This window comes from Marmota flaviventris, chromosome 3 (assembly GCF_047511675.1).
Source record: "Marmota flaviventris isolate mMarFla1 chromosome 3, mMarFla1.hap1, whole genome shotgun sequence".
Classification (NCBI taxonomy): Eukaryota; Metazoa; Chordata; class Mammalia; order Rodentia; family Sciuridae; genus Marmota; species Marmota flaviventris.
The window spans coordinates 143,834,518-143,852,310 of NC_092500.1; the positions used below are offsets into that span (position 1 = coordinate 143,834,518).

Here is a 17,793-nt window from a genome sequence, read left to right on the forward strand (position 1 = left end):
GTCACATAAGCATTGCGGAGAATAAGAAGCACAATCAGCATTATTAAATGATGCTGAGAGACTGAGCAGATGAGAATAGGAAATGGCCCTTTAGAAAAATTACTAGTAGGAAATGTGTACAAATATCAATAGATTTATTCCCAATTGGCGAGATCTTAGATGGCTTATCTTCTTCTTACAATTTCTCTAAAATTTTCTGAATTCTATACAATAAATACCAGTTCCATTCCTGTTAAAAAGTTATTAAAATATAAAACAAATTCTCAGATAAAGCCTAAAATATTTAATGAAAACGTGAAGAAAAGAGCAAGTAATTATTTACTCTCTAGAATTTGAGTGCCTATGTGCCGGGTCCCAAGCTAAAGACAAAACAAAGAATGGAGAATGGCTCTGCTCTTTCACAAACAGGAAAGCAGCTGGTTTGGCAAGTGAGGGGTTTGCACAGGGTTCAATGGCAGGGGATGAGACTGCAGAAGTCGTCTGCCACCAGATTACAATGGACTTTATGTGTCTTATCAAATAATACTGCTTTATTCTGAGAGCTGCTGAGAGGTTTTTAAGGGGCAAAGAGAAGGCTGGAATTGGGCTTTACCTAAGTTTATCTTCCTTTCTTTCTCCTTCTCTTCCTTCCTTCCTCCTCATTTTTTTTTTTTCAACAGTCAAAGAGGTAGGATTTATTCAAGTGTGAAGAACAGAAACAGAACTCTTGCAGGGGCAAGAGGGTACCCCGTTAAGGGGTGCCCACTGAAGTTGACTTTCTACTTAACTTGGGAAACAGAATGGCTGCAGGCCAGGAGGAGTCCAAGGAGAAAGACAGGAGGCATGGTTCCCAGGAACTGCAACAACTCATGGCAGTTCCTCAGGGGCAGGCCGGGCGTAGAAAAGTGGGCATAGCATCAACAGGTCAATAGGATATGACTGATTGGATGTATATTACGAATACAACTGATTGGATGTATATTATGGGAAGGAAAACATCAAGAACATCTGGTGTGTGTTTGGGGAGTCTGTGAGCAACTTCTTTGTGCTTATCAAGGACCATAAGTAGGGGAGTGCCCTTTACTGAAACAAGGAAAAGATTGTGTTTACAACAGGCACATCTTCTCTTCTTCTCCACTGCCCTTTTCCTCCGGGGAAAACAGGCAATAATTTTGGTACAGAAGAAAAGAAAGAAAAAGAATGACTAATGACTACTAAATGGGTAGTGTTAAGGGTCCTACAGATTACACATAGTTATGGTGATTGATGCATGAACTATGAGAGCAAGTGTTATTATAGAAGGAATAAAGAATAAGTGCCTATGTGAGATCTATTTTTGAGACCATGGCCATAAGATAGACTTTGAAACCTTCAGCTATTTCCTTGCCACACATGCATATTTGGAAACTTTCCTTTTTCCAGTTAGTAGAATTCAGTATTTCTGTGACAAAGAGTGATGGTGGAGTTATTTTTTTTTAGGAAATGTTTACATAGATGGCTGTGACCTCCCAGGAAGGGGCTTTTATAACTAAATGTAAATCCTTTAAAGTAAGTCACTAAAAAGGGTCCCAAGTGAACTGTACTAGTTTGAGCTAACAGGTGACAGCTGCTGCACCTGTCACAGGCACGTATCTGTATTCTTGCTTTCTGTCTTTTATCTCTAATTGTACAGTATGGAAAGCAGGCGGAAGATGCCCAACTAGTTAAGTTTAGGAAGCCAAATCGGAACTTGGAAGGAAGTGCTACAGTATAAAACTTCCTTCCCGGACCAAAACCAATAAATCAAGGCATCTTGAAGTAAAAGTAAGTCACCCGGGGCCGGACTCATCCAGCACTAATGGAACTTCTGTGGCATAGGGGACCACTCGCCTGCCTGCACAGATGTCACTTACTAGTACAAGGCCTTCAGGATCGTCCTACCTCCCAAACAGAGGTGGTGGCAGAGAGGGCTGGTCCTTAAACCACTTACTCTCTCAATCACTGAAAAAGTTTCCTAAAAGGTAAAGACGCAAGAAACACTCTCTTCAGGGAGGTTCTTCCTTTCATTCCTTTGGGGAGAAACTCAAGATGAGTTTTCATTCACTCCGGACAGCGGTTCTAAACAGCAGTTAAGTACTAACAGGATGGTTAGAGACCCTTGGCTTCCCCAGGTGCCCTCCTCCCCTACCTTCAGGTAACTCTTTAGATGGAGAGCCTGGCACCTCCCTTCCTTCTCTAGTGCCACTGGCTTCTGGCCCGAACCCAAGCCTGCGCCCGCCACCCGGAGCCCTCGCTCGCGGGGTAGTGCGCCCCAGTGCGCGAGCAACAGACTCACGCGCCGCCGCTTGTTGCTCCGGCTGCCGCGCCGTGGGGAAGTGAAAATGAAATTGACTTTTCTGAGAAATGATGAAAGCGGCTCTGCCTGCCAATGAACAGCGGCGGCGAACTTCCGCACCTCGCGGCCAGGCCGCTCGCGCCCTCCCTCTGCCTCCACCTCCCGGTTGCACAAGCTTGAAACAAACACTGGGGAGGAAGGGCGGAGGGAGGAGGGCGGAGGGGGAGGCGAGGCGAGGGAGGGAGCGAGGCAGGGAGGAGGGCGGGGGGTGGGGGGATTTCCAGCCTCAGCTCTTCGCAGTTTCCTCTCCTTGTTTTGCTTTCGATCTGGACTGTTCTCAGGCAAGCCGGGGAGTAACTTTTAGTTTTGCTCCTGCGATTATTCAACTGACGGGCTTTCATTTCCATTTCACACACCCTAGCAACACTTATACCTTGCGGAATTGTATTGGTAGCGTGAAAAAGCACACTGAGAGGTAACATTTTTCAAATAATAGTTGTGACTGTGCGTGTGTTTCTCTCGAGGGCATGTTTATGGGGACTGGAAAGAGCTGTGTGTGTATGCGTGACCTGATGCTTTGACACGATGTTTTGCAGACGGAAAATGCCGAGGTTCATAAATATTAATACCGATTTTTGGAGGAACAGTCGGCGCAATTATGGATCATCTGATTTTAGGGGAAGCAGGTTCTGCTGCTGTTGCTGCTGCTACTGGGGCTGCTGAGGCTGCAAGGAGAAGGAGAAGGAGGAGGAGGTAGAGAGGGAGGAGGAGGAGGAGGAGGAGGTTGGTGGAGGTTTAATTTCACTTTTGGATTTGCAGATGCGGAGAGGTGGCTCCATGGACACAGACCTGCTCTGTGTGATTCTGCGCCCCAGGTGTCATGTGTGTGGGTACATGTCCGCAGGAGTCGGGCCTCATTTAAAACAAAATTGTGTGTGTTTACAGCCACCGCCGCCACCAGATCCCAAGAAGGAGAGCGGGTCCCTCCCGGTGCCCGGCCGCGGCGCCTCTCTCCAGGCAGTCCCCAGCGTCAATAAGCAGGCACCCGCCGCCGCCTGCTGCCCGCGCCGGGGCCGGGAGGAGCGCCTCCCGCCGCGGCCAAAGGAAACTTAATGGGTCGCCTCGAGGCGGTCCCAGGGCTCGCACGCTCGTGGGGCTCAGGGTAGGGTCGCTGGCGTCCGGTGGCAGCTGCTGGAGCCGGCGGGCGGGCTCCGCGCAGGGCTGGGCGCCGGGCCTGGCCGAGGCGCCCGGCTTCCTGGGGGCTGGGCCGCCGCCACTCGGGAGGGACGTCGCGTCCTCCTTCCCGCCGGCCGGCGTCCGGCCTGGCTCTAGGGCTTTGTCATTGCACTTGTCCCGGGGCGCGAGGGGTTCGGGCGGCGCGTCCCGGGAGCGCGCCGCGCCGAGGGGTCATCTGCCCCGGCCGCGGCCTAGCGCCGGGCGCCTCCGGGTCCCCGCAGGCGCCCCCGGGCCGGCCTCGCGCGCTGGGCCTGACCCGCCTCGGCTACGGAGCGGGTGAGGTGGGGGCGGGGAGCCTCGGGGGACCAAGTGGCGCCCTGCGGGCAGGCACGGGGCCAGCGTCCCCTCGGGGTCCTGGGGCGCGGGCGGCGGCGGGGTGGGGACGTGAGTGCCCGCCCCGTGCCCTCCGACCCCCTCTGGGCGCCGGGTGACATTCGCCCGCCGGCCGAACATGGTTGGTCCAAAGCCGCGGCCGCCACTTCCTTTCCGCCTCGCCGGCCGGGCTCGCCCACCGAGCGATGCCGGCCGCGGCCAATCGCGGCGCCCGCCCGCTCCCAGCTGCACGGCCTGGGGGCCGGCACCGGAGAGCCGCTCCGAGAGCCTTTCCAAGTGCGAAGGGTTTGGGTGTAACTCATCCCCTCCCCGGGACGCGGCTGCGTCTCCCGTTGGCCCCAGGTCTTGGTGCGTTTGCCACCCTCACCCTCTCGCCCCTTAGAAGGAGGAAAGGGAAGGAAGGAGGGCTGGCAGCCCGAACCGGGAGCGAGGACTGTGTTCAGGCACCAGGTGAGACGCCCGGGTCAGCCGGTGGAGGCTGGACCCTTGGTGATGGGCTGTAAATTTGACTCCTGGGACTGGCAGTCGAGGTTGCTATATATTAGCCGGGTGGATTTCACTCCTTTCAAACCCAGTAGTGTTTGAAACTTGGGGACATAGTACCCGCTCCCTCCGCCTTCAGCCTCGTTCCAGTGTGGGCACTGGGTAGTGCTCCTTGTCTTTGGTTATGGAATAAAAAAATGCAGCCTCTGTCTAGATGAGGAAAAGTGCTGCTGGCCCTTGGCTTCTGCCACTGGCCTCCCCGTGGCTGTGACTTGGTCTGCTTTTGATGAATGGCTCGTGAGGGTGGAGGATAGTTATATTTCCTGTTGTGAATTTTCAGGAATCACCAAGGTTGCTGTCAAGCCTGCAGTCATTTATTAGTTTCCAAATCGTCTGCAAGTAACATTTGAACGAAGCTGCCTGCACTTTCTGGTGGTTCAGGACAGGTGCAGACAGGGGTCTGGTAACAGATTGCCTGTGAAAGGTGGATGGTCTTCGTGTTACACAGACGCACATTTCCCTGCCTGGGATTCGAGGGTGACCCTGTTTAACTTTCTCTGTTTTTCCTCAACTCCCATTCTTTCTTTTTTAGGGGAAGGGGGTGTGGGTGTGGGGAGAAAGGGAAAAAATAAAAACCTAAAATATCCTGGAAAAACTTGTTTTTTCTAAGGCAACTTCTGCAGATGGAATATTTAGGACTTAAACAGGCATCTCTAGGTGTAACCTTGGAACATCTATTGATTGATGTAGCAAAGTCCAGAATTTCACTGTAATTAGTGAATGATTATAATTTATAACTTTGCCTGTTGTGTAAGAAGTTAGATTTTGGCTTCTTCCATCCAAGAGTTCCTGTCATGATTTGTAACTGCTTCTTAAAATTAAACATCTACATATTTCATTCTCAATGAGTTTTTTTTGTTGACCTTCAAAAGTTAGAAATTCACATATTCCAGACTTACTTACCTGTAAAAATGTCATCATAATAAAAGTAAGGTTTTGTAGTCAAATCTGAAGCAAACTATGGTCAACTAAGAGTTGTAAGTCCTGACAGTTCTATGAACTATAGCCCTATTTTTCTCTTGCCTGCCTTCTGAAATACTCTATTAGGCAAATATTTAACATCCCAGAGCTAGTTAAAGTGATTTGAACTTAGTAGTGGAAAATTTGAAACTTTGGATGTTCGACATTTGATATGTATTGATTTTCTTGTGCTATGAAGGACATTTCATTTTTATTCTCAGCATTATCTAGTAGTATAAGTTATGATGTTTTTAGAGCATTTTCACATAATTGCCTTTTGATAGTGAACGGACCACTAAACTATAAATGTGATATCTGGGTCATGTTCTCTTATCTGCCTTCTACCAAAAAGAGCTTAAAGTAGTCAAGGGATTATTTATACATTTAATAAATATTCATAGAATATTCACTGTGTGCCAGACACAGTACTAGGCTATGCAGATTCAACCGAAAACAAGAAAGCCAGCCACTACACTCTATAGAGATTTCATTCTAGTTGGTGAGCTATCAATCATCAACAGCAACAAAAATAAATACAGTAATTACCTTTTGGAGTTAGTTTTATGAAAGGTAATAATAATACTTAACTGTGTATTTATAGGGTGGCTTTTATAAGCAGTTGAGCTACTGTGTATAAAACAATAGTGCCTAAAGTTATAGCAATCTACAAGTGTGAAGGCATTAACTTTGAGAATTATTAAGGAAAAAAAAAAAAGCCAGGAAATTGTGACTAGATCAGATGTTAACTTTTTCATATAGCATTTCCTACAAAAAGGCATTTTACTTCTTCTGAGAGTATGTAAGTAATGGTAAAGAATTAAACAATAAGATAAATATTATATGTAAAGTACCAGGAAATTATTATAGTGACAAAATATCAGTGAATTTTTTTCCTGGTAGAAGAAAAGTTAGGCTTTATCCCTGGAGATCAGGGAAAAATAACGGTGGTTGGATCTGTACATTTTCCCTCTTTATATCAGGTAAAACATCTTCTCAAGCATCATTGTGCTTTAGTTTGAATTTTCTTCACCATGTTTCTGACTCTTGAATTCATTGTCTGTTAACTACAGTTTCGCACTTAGCTGATTTCAGTAGTTTGCTATACCATATTTAAAGTGACTTGGTTAACTTGCATTTATTGACTTTTTACTTCTGTGCCCAATACCATAATATGTGAAAATAACGTGATAACATGTGAAAAAATATAATAGTGTATTCTTAAAACATGTAATATAAAACACAAAATAATTATAAAAGTAAAAAGCTGTGAAATCTCAATTATTATTAATAATAAAAACCAACTCTTTTCATGTGTATTGGACAATACACATGAGTAGGAGGTCAGGACTTTCCATCTCTCTCTGCCCCATCTCCGCCCTTCTTTTGGCCTGGGTGGATCAATCTTTGGTATAGAATGTCAGCTTAATGCACAGTGGCAGTGTTGAGGAGTTGGCTCTCACATTGGGAGTGGCTGGTGGAAAAGAGGTAAGGAAGTTTGGTTAAACTTTGATTTTTTTTTTTCACAAAGGATGGTGAATTATTGACAGGGTTCAGAGTTAATCTGAAGCCAATATTTTTTATAAAATGCTAAGGGAAATACATAACCCTGAAATCCATCCCTTGGACTGCTAATGCTGGGTAGTAACCTTGTCCTGAGGACTCCTGGCCCTCTCTGGATTCAGGACAGCAGCAGGCCTGTAGGCTCCAGCTTTTTACCTTCTCAAGTCCCTTTAAATTGATTAACCTCTTATGAACTCCGTGTTTTGACAGACTATCCCTGAAAGAAGTTGTGTTTATGTAGGAAGCCTTCATGTGCCCATTTTTGTGACTCAAGAGACACAAATGACTTCTGGTCAGAACTCCTGTTTTGACTTGAGAAAACTAGTATCACAAGTCTCCTTTATCCCATTCCAGCCAAATGTAAAGAGTTGGCATGTCAGATAGTCTGGGCAGATCTGTGCTGGGTAAATTCTGTCCGGTTAGCCTTCCTGAGGTACTGAAACCAGTGGAGGACCTACCTTCAGAATTTTTGAGTTCTGCTGTGGATCCAGGGACACCATGGATTATTTTAAATGAATAATTAACTTGCTAAATGTAGTAATTTAAGCAATCATTTTGTTAAATGAACACATCCATCATGCTGTTATTTCATTTATTTATTAAATATTTGTTGACAGACAGCTGAGTACAAGGCTCTGTACTGGAAGATGCATGAACTTAGAAGCCTGGAGTTGACTTTTTAGCTCTTTTATTAACTACCTAGTCACTTCCTCCTTTGGGACCTTCATTTTTACATTGCAAAATGTGGCCAGAGTCCTGTCATCCTTACAGGACAGTGCCTAATCAAAGTGATTTAGGGGAGGGAGCTTTTAGAAACCACGCAGAACCATAGGGATGTGAGACTGAGTAGAGCCCCTTCCACTCCTTAGGGGCCTTACTTGCCCCCACTATGGACCTTTTCTTCCCCAGTTTATGCCAGATCCCTAAGCACAGTCTCCCTCAGGTTTGTGACCAGAGCAAGGCTGGAGAACCATGGAATCTTTTCCCAGGGCCAAATCTTTGGTCTTTGCATTGATTCAGAGGCCATGCCATGCAGAAAACATGTTTTCGTATTTGAATTAATGTTTTAAACAGGGGACCTGTGGTCACTTTGTATAGGCTCTGCCTATGTTGACCTTGCTTGTACTACAAAAACAGTATTTGTTTTATGGTTGTGATACTTCATGTTTTCCATTTTGAAAAGGCAAGGACTTTGTTTTACAGGTTTGTCTCTTTGTCCAGAAGGCCATAGAGAATTATGTTTGTTTTGATCCTATTCTGGCTTATAGCCCCTTTTAACAGCTTAGTATTCTATTCCATTAGCAAGAAAGAACTAGAGTTGAGCAAAGAATGTCTTCATAGGAGAAACAGGACTTCTGATGGTATGTTCTAAACATTTTTATCTCAAGGACAAGAGCAAATTAGTTCAATGAAAATCTTAATTTAGGATTTTGTGTGATAAAAGCCGGTCCAGTAGTTTTCATTAAACAAACATTTTTGAGAGTTAACTACTTGCTATGTAATTTTCATAAATAATTTCTTTCAAGCATACTTAGCAATCTGTTGCTCTGTGTAACAGCATTTGATACTTGCACACTTAATGTGATCAAAGGAAAATGAGCTTATATTTTAATTTGTCCTTATTGAGCTTATGATTATCAGGTTTTTTTTGGAGGATCCAAAGAAGTGCTTTGTAGATGGAAAATGCTGTCCTGGCCCCATCAGCTCAGAAGCCTATTGACTTTTCCATTTCATGAGGTTGACATTTTGAGTGAGACAAAACTGCATACAAATTGCTTTATTTCAAGCGATATCTAACATATTATTTTTGAAAAGAGTATTTTTCTTCTCTTTACCCTAGATTTATTGAAGAAGATGAGAAAAATTACAGCAGGGAAAAGTGAGTGTCTTAACACCTGGAAATGGTGTTAGTGAGGTGATGGAATAGGATGGGGAGGGTACTGAGAGTTGGGGGATGGGCGATGAAAAAGAAAAGCAGGTTGAGAGCAGAATAAGTAGTAGCTCTGGCTCCTTGAGTGGAAGAGAAGAGGCCACCAGGCAGGTAGATCAGGTAGATTGGCTGTCTCTTCAGGAATGTCATTGAAAGTTTTGGAGGTGAGGAAAGCCAAATTAGTAGTTAATTAATAATAATTCAGGGACTGGTGGAAATACTGGCGGACCCTCTGTTTTTGATTTTGGAGTTGGATCTTCTTTATCCCAAGAATGGGAAAAACATGGGAAAATTGGGAGCAGACTTTATACAAGTAAACACAGAGTTGTGAGTGGTTGTCACTTGGGCATGGTTTAAGTCACCTTAGAGGTACTGGGGGGTGAAGTATTGTTTGGAGATGGAAGAATTGCTACCCATGATGTGAGGCTCCAAACTCCATCTAAAATTGCCCTTGAAGGCAACAATAGGCCCCCAGGGGAAGATCCATGTGAATAAAATTAATCAGAAATATCGTAATAACTCTCTTAGGCCCTCCACCCTTCCCCTTGTTGCTTTTCCTTAGTGCTGTTTTACTTTTGTCAATGGCAGGAGCTATGTAGGAAATTAGGAAAATAAAATGCACTGTGCTTTCCTAATAGATGGCACAGGTTAAGGTTGAACTATGGGTACTGTAATAGGGTACTGCGGGTCACTATCTGGAAGCTTGGTATTCTATACTTGAGATTATACATTGAATTTAACTTAGTGTTATGCATTTAAAGTTTTAATAACATTAAACTCAGTTGCAGTAATTCTGCTTTTAGGACCTTACTTAGTAATTGGAGGTGGGAATAAAAAAATTATACATGAGGATATTTATTGAATGAGGTTTTGTTATATGAAAACTTGGAAACAACCTGAATATCCAACAGTAGGGACTCATGTAATATGGCCCATCCAGAATATAGGGAGTTTATAAAATTAAAAAAAAAATTTTAAATGTTTTCCAACAGCATTTAAAATATGAGGAAATATGTCTGATCTGTGTTGGTGGATGAGGGAAAAAGGATATTAAATTGTGCCTCTAGTTCTGTTTTAAAATCCTATGTGTGTATTGGTGTATACAACATTTTTTAAAATCCTGAAAGAAAACATATCATTTTGATGGTGGGATTGTGGGTGTTTGCCTTTTTTGCGCCTTGTATTTTCCAAATTTAAAACAAACACAGTTAATCTTGTAACCAGAAAAATGTTCTCAAGACAATGCTGAAATATTCTCTCTGACCCCACCTCTGGTAAATGTGAAGAGTAGGAAAAGCAGCTTGGGTGTTGCCTTGCCTTGGACTTAGCCCCTTTCCAGTTCTGTCTGCCTGTGTTCAGATCCAGGCTCTAGGATTCCGACTAGCCAGTGCAGAAGGTACTGCTGTCCCGATGCAGCTCTTGCTACTTGAAGGGTTGGGACAAGCCAAGAACTGTGAAGGTTCCGACTTGTTGCCCCATTTCACAGTAATTATGAATGCTTCAGAAATCCAGAACACCTGGAGGCGGGGAGAAATGAATTCCTTACTGATATTTACAACAAGGTCAACAATCACAGTGACACTGCAGTGTTGATGCCCCACACCTAGATTCTCAGTCAGTGCTGTGAAAACTGATAGACCTTTGGTGTCATTTTCACTGCATAGACTGGGACAAAGCAACTGTCCTTCTCAAGAGGAGAAAGAGATCCTGTACTTTAGCTCTTGAGACAGGTTGGAAAGGATCCAGAGTTCTTTCCCTAACCTTTCAGGATGTATGCCTTTAAAACTCTGGAGAGGTCTCCTAGCTCTAGCCTTCTTCTCTTTTGAAGTATAAATACCTAGGGAGATTGGGATATTCCTAACACCCTGGGACCTTAACCAAGGGACCTAGTCTAGGTTGTAAGTATTTGATCCTTTTGAGGAGATAAGAAATTGTATTATCCTTTTGGATGAAAGCAATTAATTTAGACAAAGGGCTACAGATCTAATTCTCCTGGTATGTGAAGAGCAAAATATTCCTAGCCAGTGTTCACTGTTTCTGCATCCTCTACCTTCTCTGTTTTATATTGTGTCTGTTCCCATGTTGCAGGAGGCTAGGGCATTTCCCCCCACACACCCACCTTTACAGGTCCTCTTAGGAAGACTTAATCAGATTGTGAACTCTGACTTCCCACAACTGAAGAAGAGTCAAATGCCTCATTGTGATCTGAAAAAAAAATATTAGAACACTTTCACTCCCTTTATGAATATGAGATATTTTTGGATTGTTGTGAAACTAAGGTTGGGTGGAACCATTATGAGTTCAGAGACTGAATGCAGAAAGCACAGCCAAAAGAAAAAAAAAAGTATTGATCAGGGTAACACTGACCAATAAGAATACAACGCAAGCCACACAAATATCTAGAAGAGTGAGAAGGCAGGCAAAATTAATTTTAATAGTAATCCCATTGTATCCAAATATTGTCATTTCAATGTCATTAATGTAAAAATGCAAATGAGATATTTTACATTCTTTTTTTCATAATGAATCTTTAATATCCAATGTGTCTTTCACCTGCCACATGTCTTAATTCAGCTTAGCTTCTTTTCAAGTGTTCAGTAGACACATGTGGCCAGTGGCTGCCTTCAGTAGACACATGTGGCCAGTGGCTGCCTAGTGAATGGTGTAGGATTAGCAAATGAAGTAAGATGTGGTGAGAAATCTAGGGGATTCAGTTAGTGGTTGTTCTAGTTATAACTGCATGGGTCTGCTTTGCCCCTCCCTACAAAATCTTACCTGATGTTTTTAGCCTAAAACAATAAAATGCTTGGAATTCCTATAGAAGCAGCACATTGTATAATCTATTCATGTTTCCTAGCCTCTTGGTCTGTTGTGGAAACCTTTGATTTCTTGGAGATTTCCATTTCTGCCACCTACATGGCCAGTGATTTGAGAGCCTGGAGCTGAGTCATCTTTCTTTGCATCCCACACCAGTGCTTGATACCCAGTAAGAACTGGATAAATATTTGTTGCTTTACAATTTTCAGTTGTAAAGCAAAGGTTTGTTTGGAAGGCAGAATTCCAACTCAGGAGGGGTGACACAGATCTGCTTTGTGTTAGAAACCTAATGGAATATGTATTAAGCACATGAACATTGAGATTTGTTGCTTTGCATTAGGATTTGTCATTTTATAAGGGTTCAGCACCCAGAAGGGGAAAAATTGTTTGACTTTTCTCCTGTGTACCCAGGTTTTTAAAATAATTTTACTAGTCCATTCCTCTGACTTTTTAGTCCCAGTGGTGATACTGATGCCTCAGGTACAAATAAATAAGCCATATTTGGTGACAGACTGGAAATACATATTTGAGAGCTGCTAGTTTCTTCATGGCTTCTTTATTAACAGTGGTTTTGTTATTGTTATTAGCAAACACTTTAAGCCCATAATCTATATGCAGTGCAATTCCTTTGAAATCAAACGCCGTATTTTACAGTTCCCTTCATTTGTTCTCCTTGACTATAATGGTTGGGTTGAAGCAACAGACTTATCCATAGAGCCAAGGTAATTTATTTTTACTGAAGCCTACCTAAGAACTGCTTAGGTAGCTTTCCTCTGCAAGATTAAATGCGACCTTCACGGAATCATGTTAGCAGGGCCAGCAGCTAGAAAAATAAAGTCTAAACCAAACCTGCAGCAACGAAATTCCCAGCTGCTCAGTGGGTCAGAGCTTTCCTGATTGCTTTCTTCCAATAAAAACACAGTAGATTAGTTTTAAGTGAATTCTAGTAGGTTTAGGGATTTGCAACTGACAGAAGAACAGAAAAGTATAATCTCACTTTAAAATAATAATCCTAAAGGCAAGTCCTTGTTGATTCTTTCTTAGGATCCTGGGATTTTGTTCATATGGGAAAATTTTAACTCTCATGGAGTGTTTAGCTTACCTTTAAAGGTAAGGAACTTAGGAGGAAGGAGGAACAGGGATAGAGGAGTCAAACATGAGACTCAAGAAGATGTGCTTGGGATGTGGTGGGTTCTGGTACTCCCAGGGACCTGCAATAGTGCTAATGAAGGTGGGAACTTGGTGAGCCTGCAAGGGAGGCCCCCCGGAGTGAACAAAGATGAACCTCTCCCTGTTTTTGGGCATGGGGTCGTACTGCTAATGTGTGAATTCAGGGTAAGTTGACAATATCATAGGAGAGGATTTGCTTCTCTTACAGGTGCTTTGAATGTATCATGGCTTTGTCATTCTTGAAGGTCAGGTGACAATTTGGGAGGTGGGTAGAAGAGGGTGCTCCACTGAAAAATCTATTCTGATTGCGTAGTCACTCGTTCAGTGGGTCTTTCTTCATTGCTAACTGTATGGAGAGGAAGGTAGACAAGAAGAAAAGTAATCAGTGTGGAGTTGAGTTAGCCCGTGGACGATCTCCATTCCTCACAGTTAAGGACCTACATTATTCAGATAGAGAAAACAGAATCAAGCCACTAGGCAACTAAGAGAGAGCTCAAGCAGGGACCGTTGATTTTCTGTGAATCCCCTTCAGAGTCCCTCTCCATGGGCTGCACCAAGTTGTCTCAGACTGTGGGGGAAGAAGCCACAGTGCAAATATGACAGGTTTTTGACCTAGGTTAATAATATATTTTATTTTTGAAAACACAGATTCTTGGTACATTGTAAAATAGGTATAAAACAACATATTTCATTTGTGTTTTCCCACAGTTCTTCCACATTCAGTTTGGTACACAGAAATGCAGAACTGATGTGTCTTTTGTCATTGAGGAAAACTGGTGTGGCTAAGTCTGGATAGTTATCTTCATTACCAAGTTCCCTCTCCCATCCGGTAGACACTGTCACTAGCCCTGCTGCTTAATAAATACTTCTGCCCTAAATTCCTCCCTGGAGGAGGGAGCTGGGAAGTCCTGGTTTTTTTGCATGATTAGTGGAAGCTGAGAAGACACCACCATGAAGGGCAAACTGGCCCTTAGTTAGTTTTAAAAACATATCCTCACTGTGGCAGGTACCTGCGTGTCTCTGTAGCTATATACTTCAAGTCACCTGAATTAAACAATAGAGGACTGAAAGAAGCAGTGACAGCAAGCAGTGAATTCATAAATGCATGTGGGGTCCTTCTTTTTTTTTTATTATGGTAACATTTACATAACATAAAACTTACATAATAATCATCTTTAAGTGTACAATTCAGTGTGTTAAGTACATTTGCAGTGTTCTGAAACTGTCACCACCATCTGTTTCCAGACCTTTGTCATCATCTTAACCAAAATCTCTCTTCACATTGTATAGTAGCTCAGCTTCATTCAGCCCTTGGCAACCCCCTTTCTATTTCTGGCTGAGTGAATTTGACTATTGTAGGTACCTCACAGAAGTGGATCATACAGCATGTGTCCTTTTGTGTCTGACTTATTTCACTTAGCAGAATGTTTTCCAGGTTCATCTGTGTCCTAGCATGTGTCACAACTTCATTCCTTTTTAAGACTGAATAATGTCCCCGTAATCATGTCCCTGTATTTTGTTCATCTATTCATCCAGGGTTGCTATTACCTCTGGCTGTTGTGAATAATTTTACTATGAACATTGGTGTGGAATGTTGGAGTCCCTGCTTGCAATTCTTTCAACTCAGTGAAATTGCTGGGTCCTGTGAGTAATTCTGTTTAACATTTTGAAAAACCACCACAAGTGTTTTCCCTCGTGGCTGTACCATTTTACATCTCCATCAGCAATGACATGGATTTCAGTTTCTTCATCTTTACCAAACATTTGTTATTTTCTTTTTTTTATAAGAGCAATCCTAATGGCTCTGAAGGGTTTCTCATTATGGTTTGATTGGCATTTCCCTAGTAACTAATGAAGTACAGCATCTTTTCATGAGGAGAAATATCTATTTGAGTCCTTCAGCTATTTTTGAATTGTTTGTTTTTTGGTTGTTGAACTTTTTTGGATCGAGTCATTCTTTTTGTGGTTTCCAAAATAACATTTTAGCATGGCCTGAAAAACTAACCAAGATTCTCCCTCGTTATAGTATGTGTAGAATGTGTCACAGTTTCATCATTTTCAAAATTTGAATTTCGACGTTGTGAGGCTGATAAAACACAGGTTGAGGAATTAAGTTATGCTGGAATGAGGTGAATCAGAGTGCACTGGTAAATGGAAAATCAGATAAGAGCACCCAGCCTTCTCATAGAATGCTAAAATTGAAGTTCCCTTAGCGATTACAGTTTGCCCTGCTGAAATCAAGTGCACTGCCTGGGGTTTTGTGGCCAGATTAAGTTCTTAGTACTGTTGAACTAACTTATTTACTAAGTGTCGTAAATAATTTTTATTTTGAATCCTGATATTTCTGGTGAGAGGAAGAACAGCAGAGCTTTGAATATGGAAGAGAATTAATTATAGCAGCTACTTGTAGGGGAAGCTCTGTGTCTAGGGACTCCTGAGAAAGACCCTCAGGGGCTCCTTGCTTCTGTGGTGTCTCAGGGTAAAGGTGAGCAGGGCAGCCTCAGAATAACAATGAGGGGCTTAGGAATTTCAATACAATCCTCTCAGTAATGTTTCAGTACTACTTGAATGGATGGGAGACATTATTACTGTAATAACAGATATGTTAAGTAAAATTATTAAGCATTTGTGTATTTATTGTGAATTATCAGCAGAACGTGAATTCTTTATTCTGACAAGAAATACAGTAGATGAAGAAATTGAGGGAAACATAATTTGTATGGTAGGAAATTTATTGTTGGCTTACTTTGATGTGCTGCTCAAAAGTTTTCATTTCATGCAGTCCTTCTGAAAAGTTGGTCTTTATTGAACAACACAGCCTGGCAAGGTAATATCTGGAATTCGACAGTGAGTTGTTAATATTTGGGAAAAAGATATAATATCTATATGACATAAGGCAGTGTACTAAGAGGAGTTGCAAAATTTTTATTCCCTTAACGTTTGGGACAGAGGTTTAAAAAAGTCCTTAGAATTGTCTGTAAGTACTGTGAAAACAAATGATAGCGAGGAAATTAAATTGAAGACTCTTCTGCAAACAAATACTTTAAATAAAACCCTCAGATGAATTAATTCCTCAACAGACGTTTTTGAACAGCTGTGTGTGAAGCACTGGTCTGTGAAGATGTGAAGTTGAAAATTTCCAATCCTCATTCTCAAAGAGCTTGAAGTTTATTTAGTGAGGCAAGCAGGTAAACAACCAGCTGCAGTAACAAAAATAAGGAAATCCAGGCTTCAGAGAAACACAGCCAGCAAAAGGCTGAGGGAGGGAGGGAAGAGGAGAGCCCATCTCATGGACCAGGGGAAATTGGGGTGCGCTTCACCACTGACTTCTGGATGGAGGGAGGCAGTGGCAGCTGGTGTCTTTTGGGAGAACAAGCCATTTTTGGTTGAAAGAACAGCAAAAAGCAAAAAGGTCGAAAATTCCTTAAACTGCTAGTTCCTGGAGAGCTCCCTGGTGTAGCTGGAACAAATAGATCAGTGGGAAGTGTCAGGGCCCACCTCTGGTGGCTTCCTGTATCTGATTGAGGGCTTGTGTTCCTGTTTCCCAGTAAGGAAAGGTTTTGTTCTGGGGATAAAGCAAGGTGTTTTGGGGGAAGGTTACTGAGCATTTGGAACATTTTCCCCCTTTACATTTCAGAAAATGATAGATAATGACTGTTAGCAGCTGTGTTTGTCACAGCTGTGCACCTGCAGTGTGTAAGAGGATGTGTAAGGGGGTGTGCATTTGGTGTCCATTGACAGGATGGGCATTGCTGAAAGGATCGGATTGTGCTTTTGATAATAACCAGGCCTGGCCTGGCTTGGCTCAGCTTGGCCTCCGCCCTGTCCTCCCCTTCCCTCCCTCCCTCCCACTGGGATGGAACCCAGAGCCTCACACTGCTAGGTAAGCTTTCTACCACCTGGGAAGGTTTCAAACAGGAAGTCATTCCCAGGTACAAAAGCATTTTTTTGGATTTTCTTTGTTTTGATTTGATTTATAAAGGGGATGAAGTAATTATGGATAGGTTTATAGTAAGTGAAGAGGGGAAAGATCAGTAATTTGGATAAAAAACCCAAGTTAGAGAACCAAGAGAATGTAGCAGGGTGGAGGATTTTAGGATTCTCCAGCAAAGGTGCTCTTTTCGATTTTCAGCACTATGGAAGGCTGTGGAAGGGCCTGGTGAATATTTTCTTCTCCTCTCCTTTTTAAAGATAACCGCTGGGAAACTCTGTATCTTTTATTTATTTTGAGGTGCTGACAATCCACCCAGGGCCTGAGGCAGGTTAGATCTACCAATGAGCCATAACCCTGCCCCACCCCCAGCCCACACAGTTTAATTCCAAGCCTAAACCAGAGGGACCTGGAAGACTGGAGGAAGTCCAGGTGTTGGCTGGGCCACGTTGAGGCTTCTTGAGGTCTGCTTCCCCAAGTAAGACCGAGATGGAGATGGTGCTGCCATGGGTGTGGAGCCCTCCCCACAACCTGGGGTTGACTGGCTGCAATGAGAACCATGTATTAGATGTTTTCTGGACTCTTCACATTCCTTTAGGAATCAGGTGTGAAGGTCTTATTCAAAAGTCCCAGATACTTCTGGGGTTTGTTTCAATGTACCACACTCTACACTCCATTGTAAGTAACTGCCTTTTTGAACCAACGATGAGTTTGAGAGTGCAGTGTAGCATTTGGCCCCACAGAGTGACCTCTGTGTGTGCAGTGCTCCATAAATGTTGGTTGCATTCAATTGTAATGGTTGCTTTAGTTCTCCATTTGTTATTTTCCATCCAGAGGCAGACCTGGCTATTAACATCACAAACATCCTGAGCTGTTTTCTAATGAGGGCTGAGGACCAGACAGCATGTGGGAGGCGGGAGGCATATCAGTCATGTTAGGATCCACTCTGTGATGTATTGGGTATCTACCCAGTCAATCAACAGGGACCTTTCCCAGGACAGTTGACTCTCTGTTAATTAG

At 43.0% G+C, this 17,793-nt stretch overlaps 1 protein-coding gene across 5 annotated transcripts in view; it reads left to right on the forward strand.

Moving 5' to 3' along the window:
• Nucleotides 1–2,591: 2,591 nt before the first annotated feature.
• Irf2 (interferon regulatory factor 2) overlaps nt 2,592–17,793 on the forward strand; it is an 86,909-nt gene continuing 71,707 nt past the window's right edge. The window contains exons 1-2 of one of the 5 annotated variants that reach the window (XM_071610504.1): nt 2,592–2,768; nt 2,890–3,046. Coding sequence is in view for 1 of the 5 variants with exons in the window: in XM_071610503.1 (XP_071466604.1) it covers nt 3,174–3,179 (6 nt within the window). In the remaining 4 variants the exon portion in view is untranslated. Of the gene's footprint in view, nt 2,769–2,889; nt 3,047–3,126; nt 3,180–4,115; nt 4,313–17,793 lie in introns of those variants that run through there. The other 4 variants (XM_027926842.3, XM_027926844.3, XM_071610503.1 and 1 more) reach the window with 4 other exon arrangements.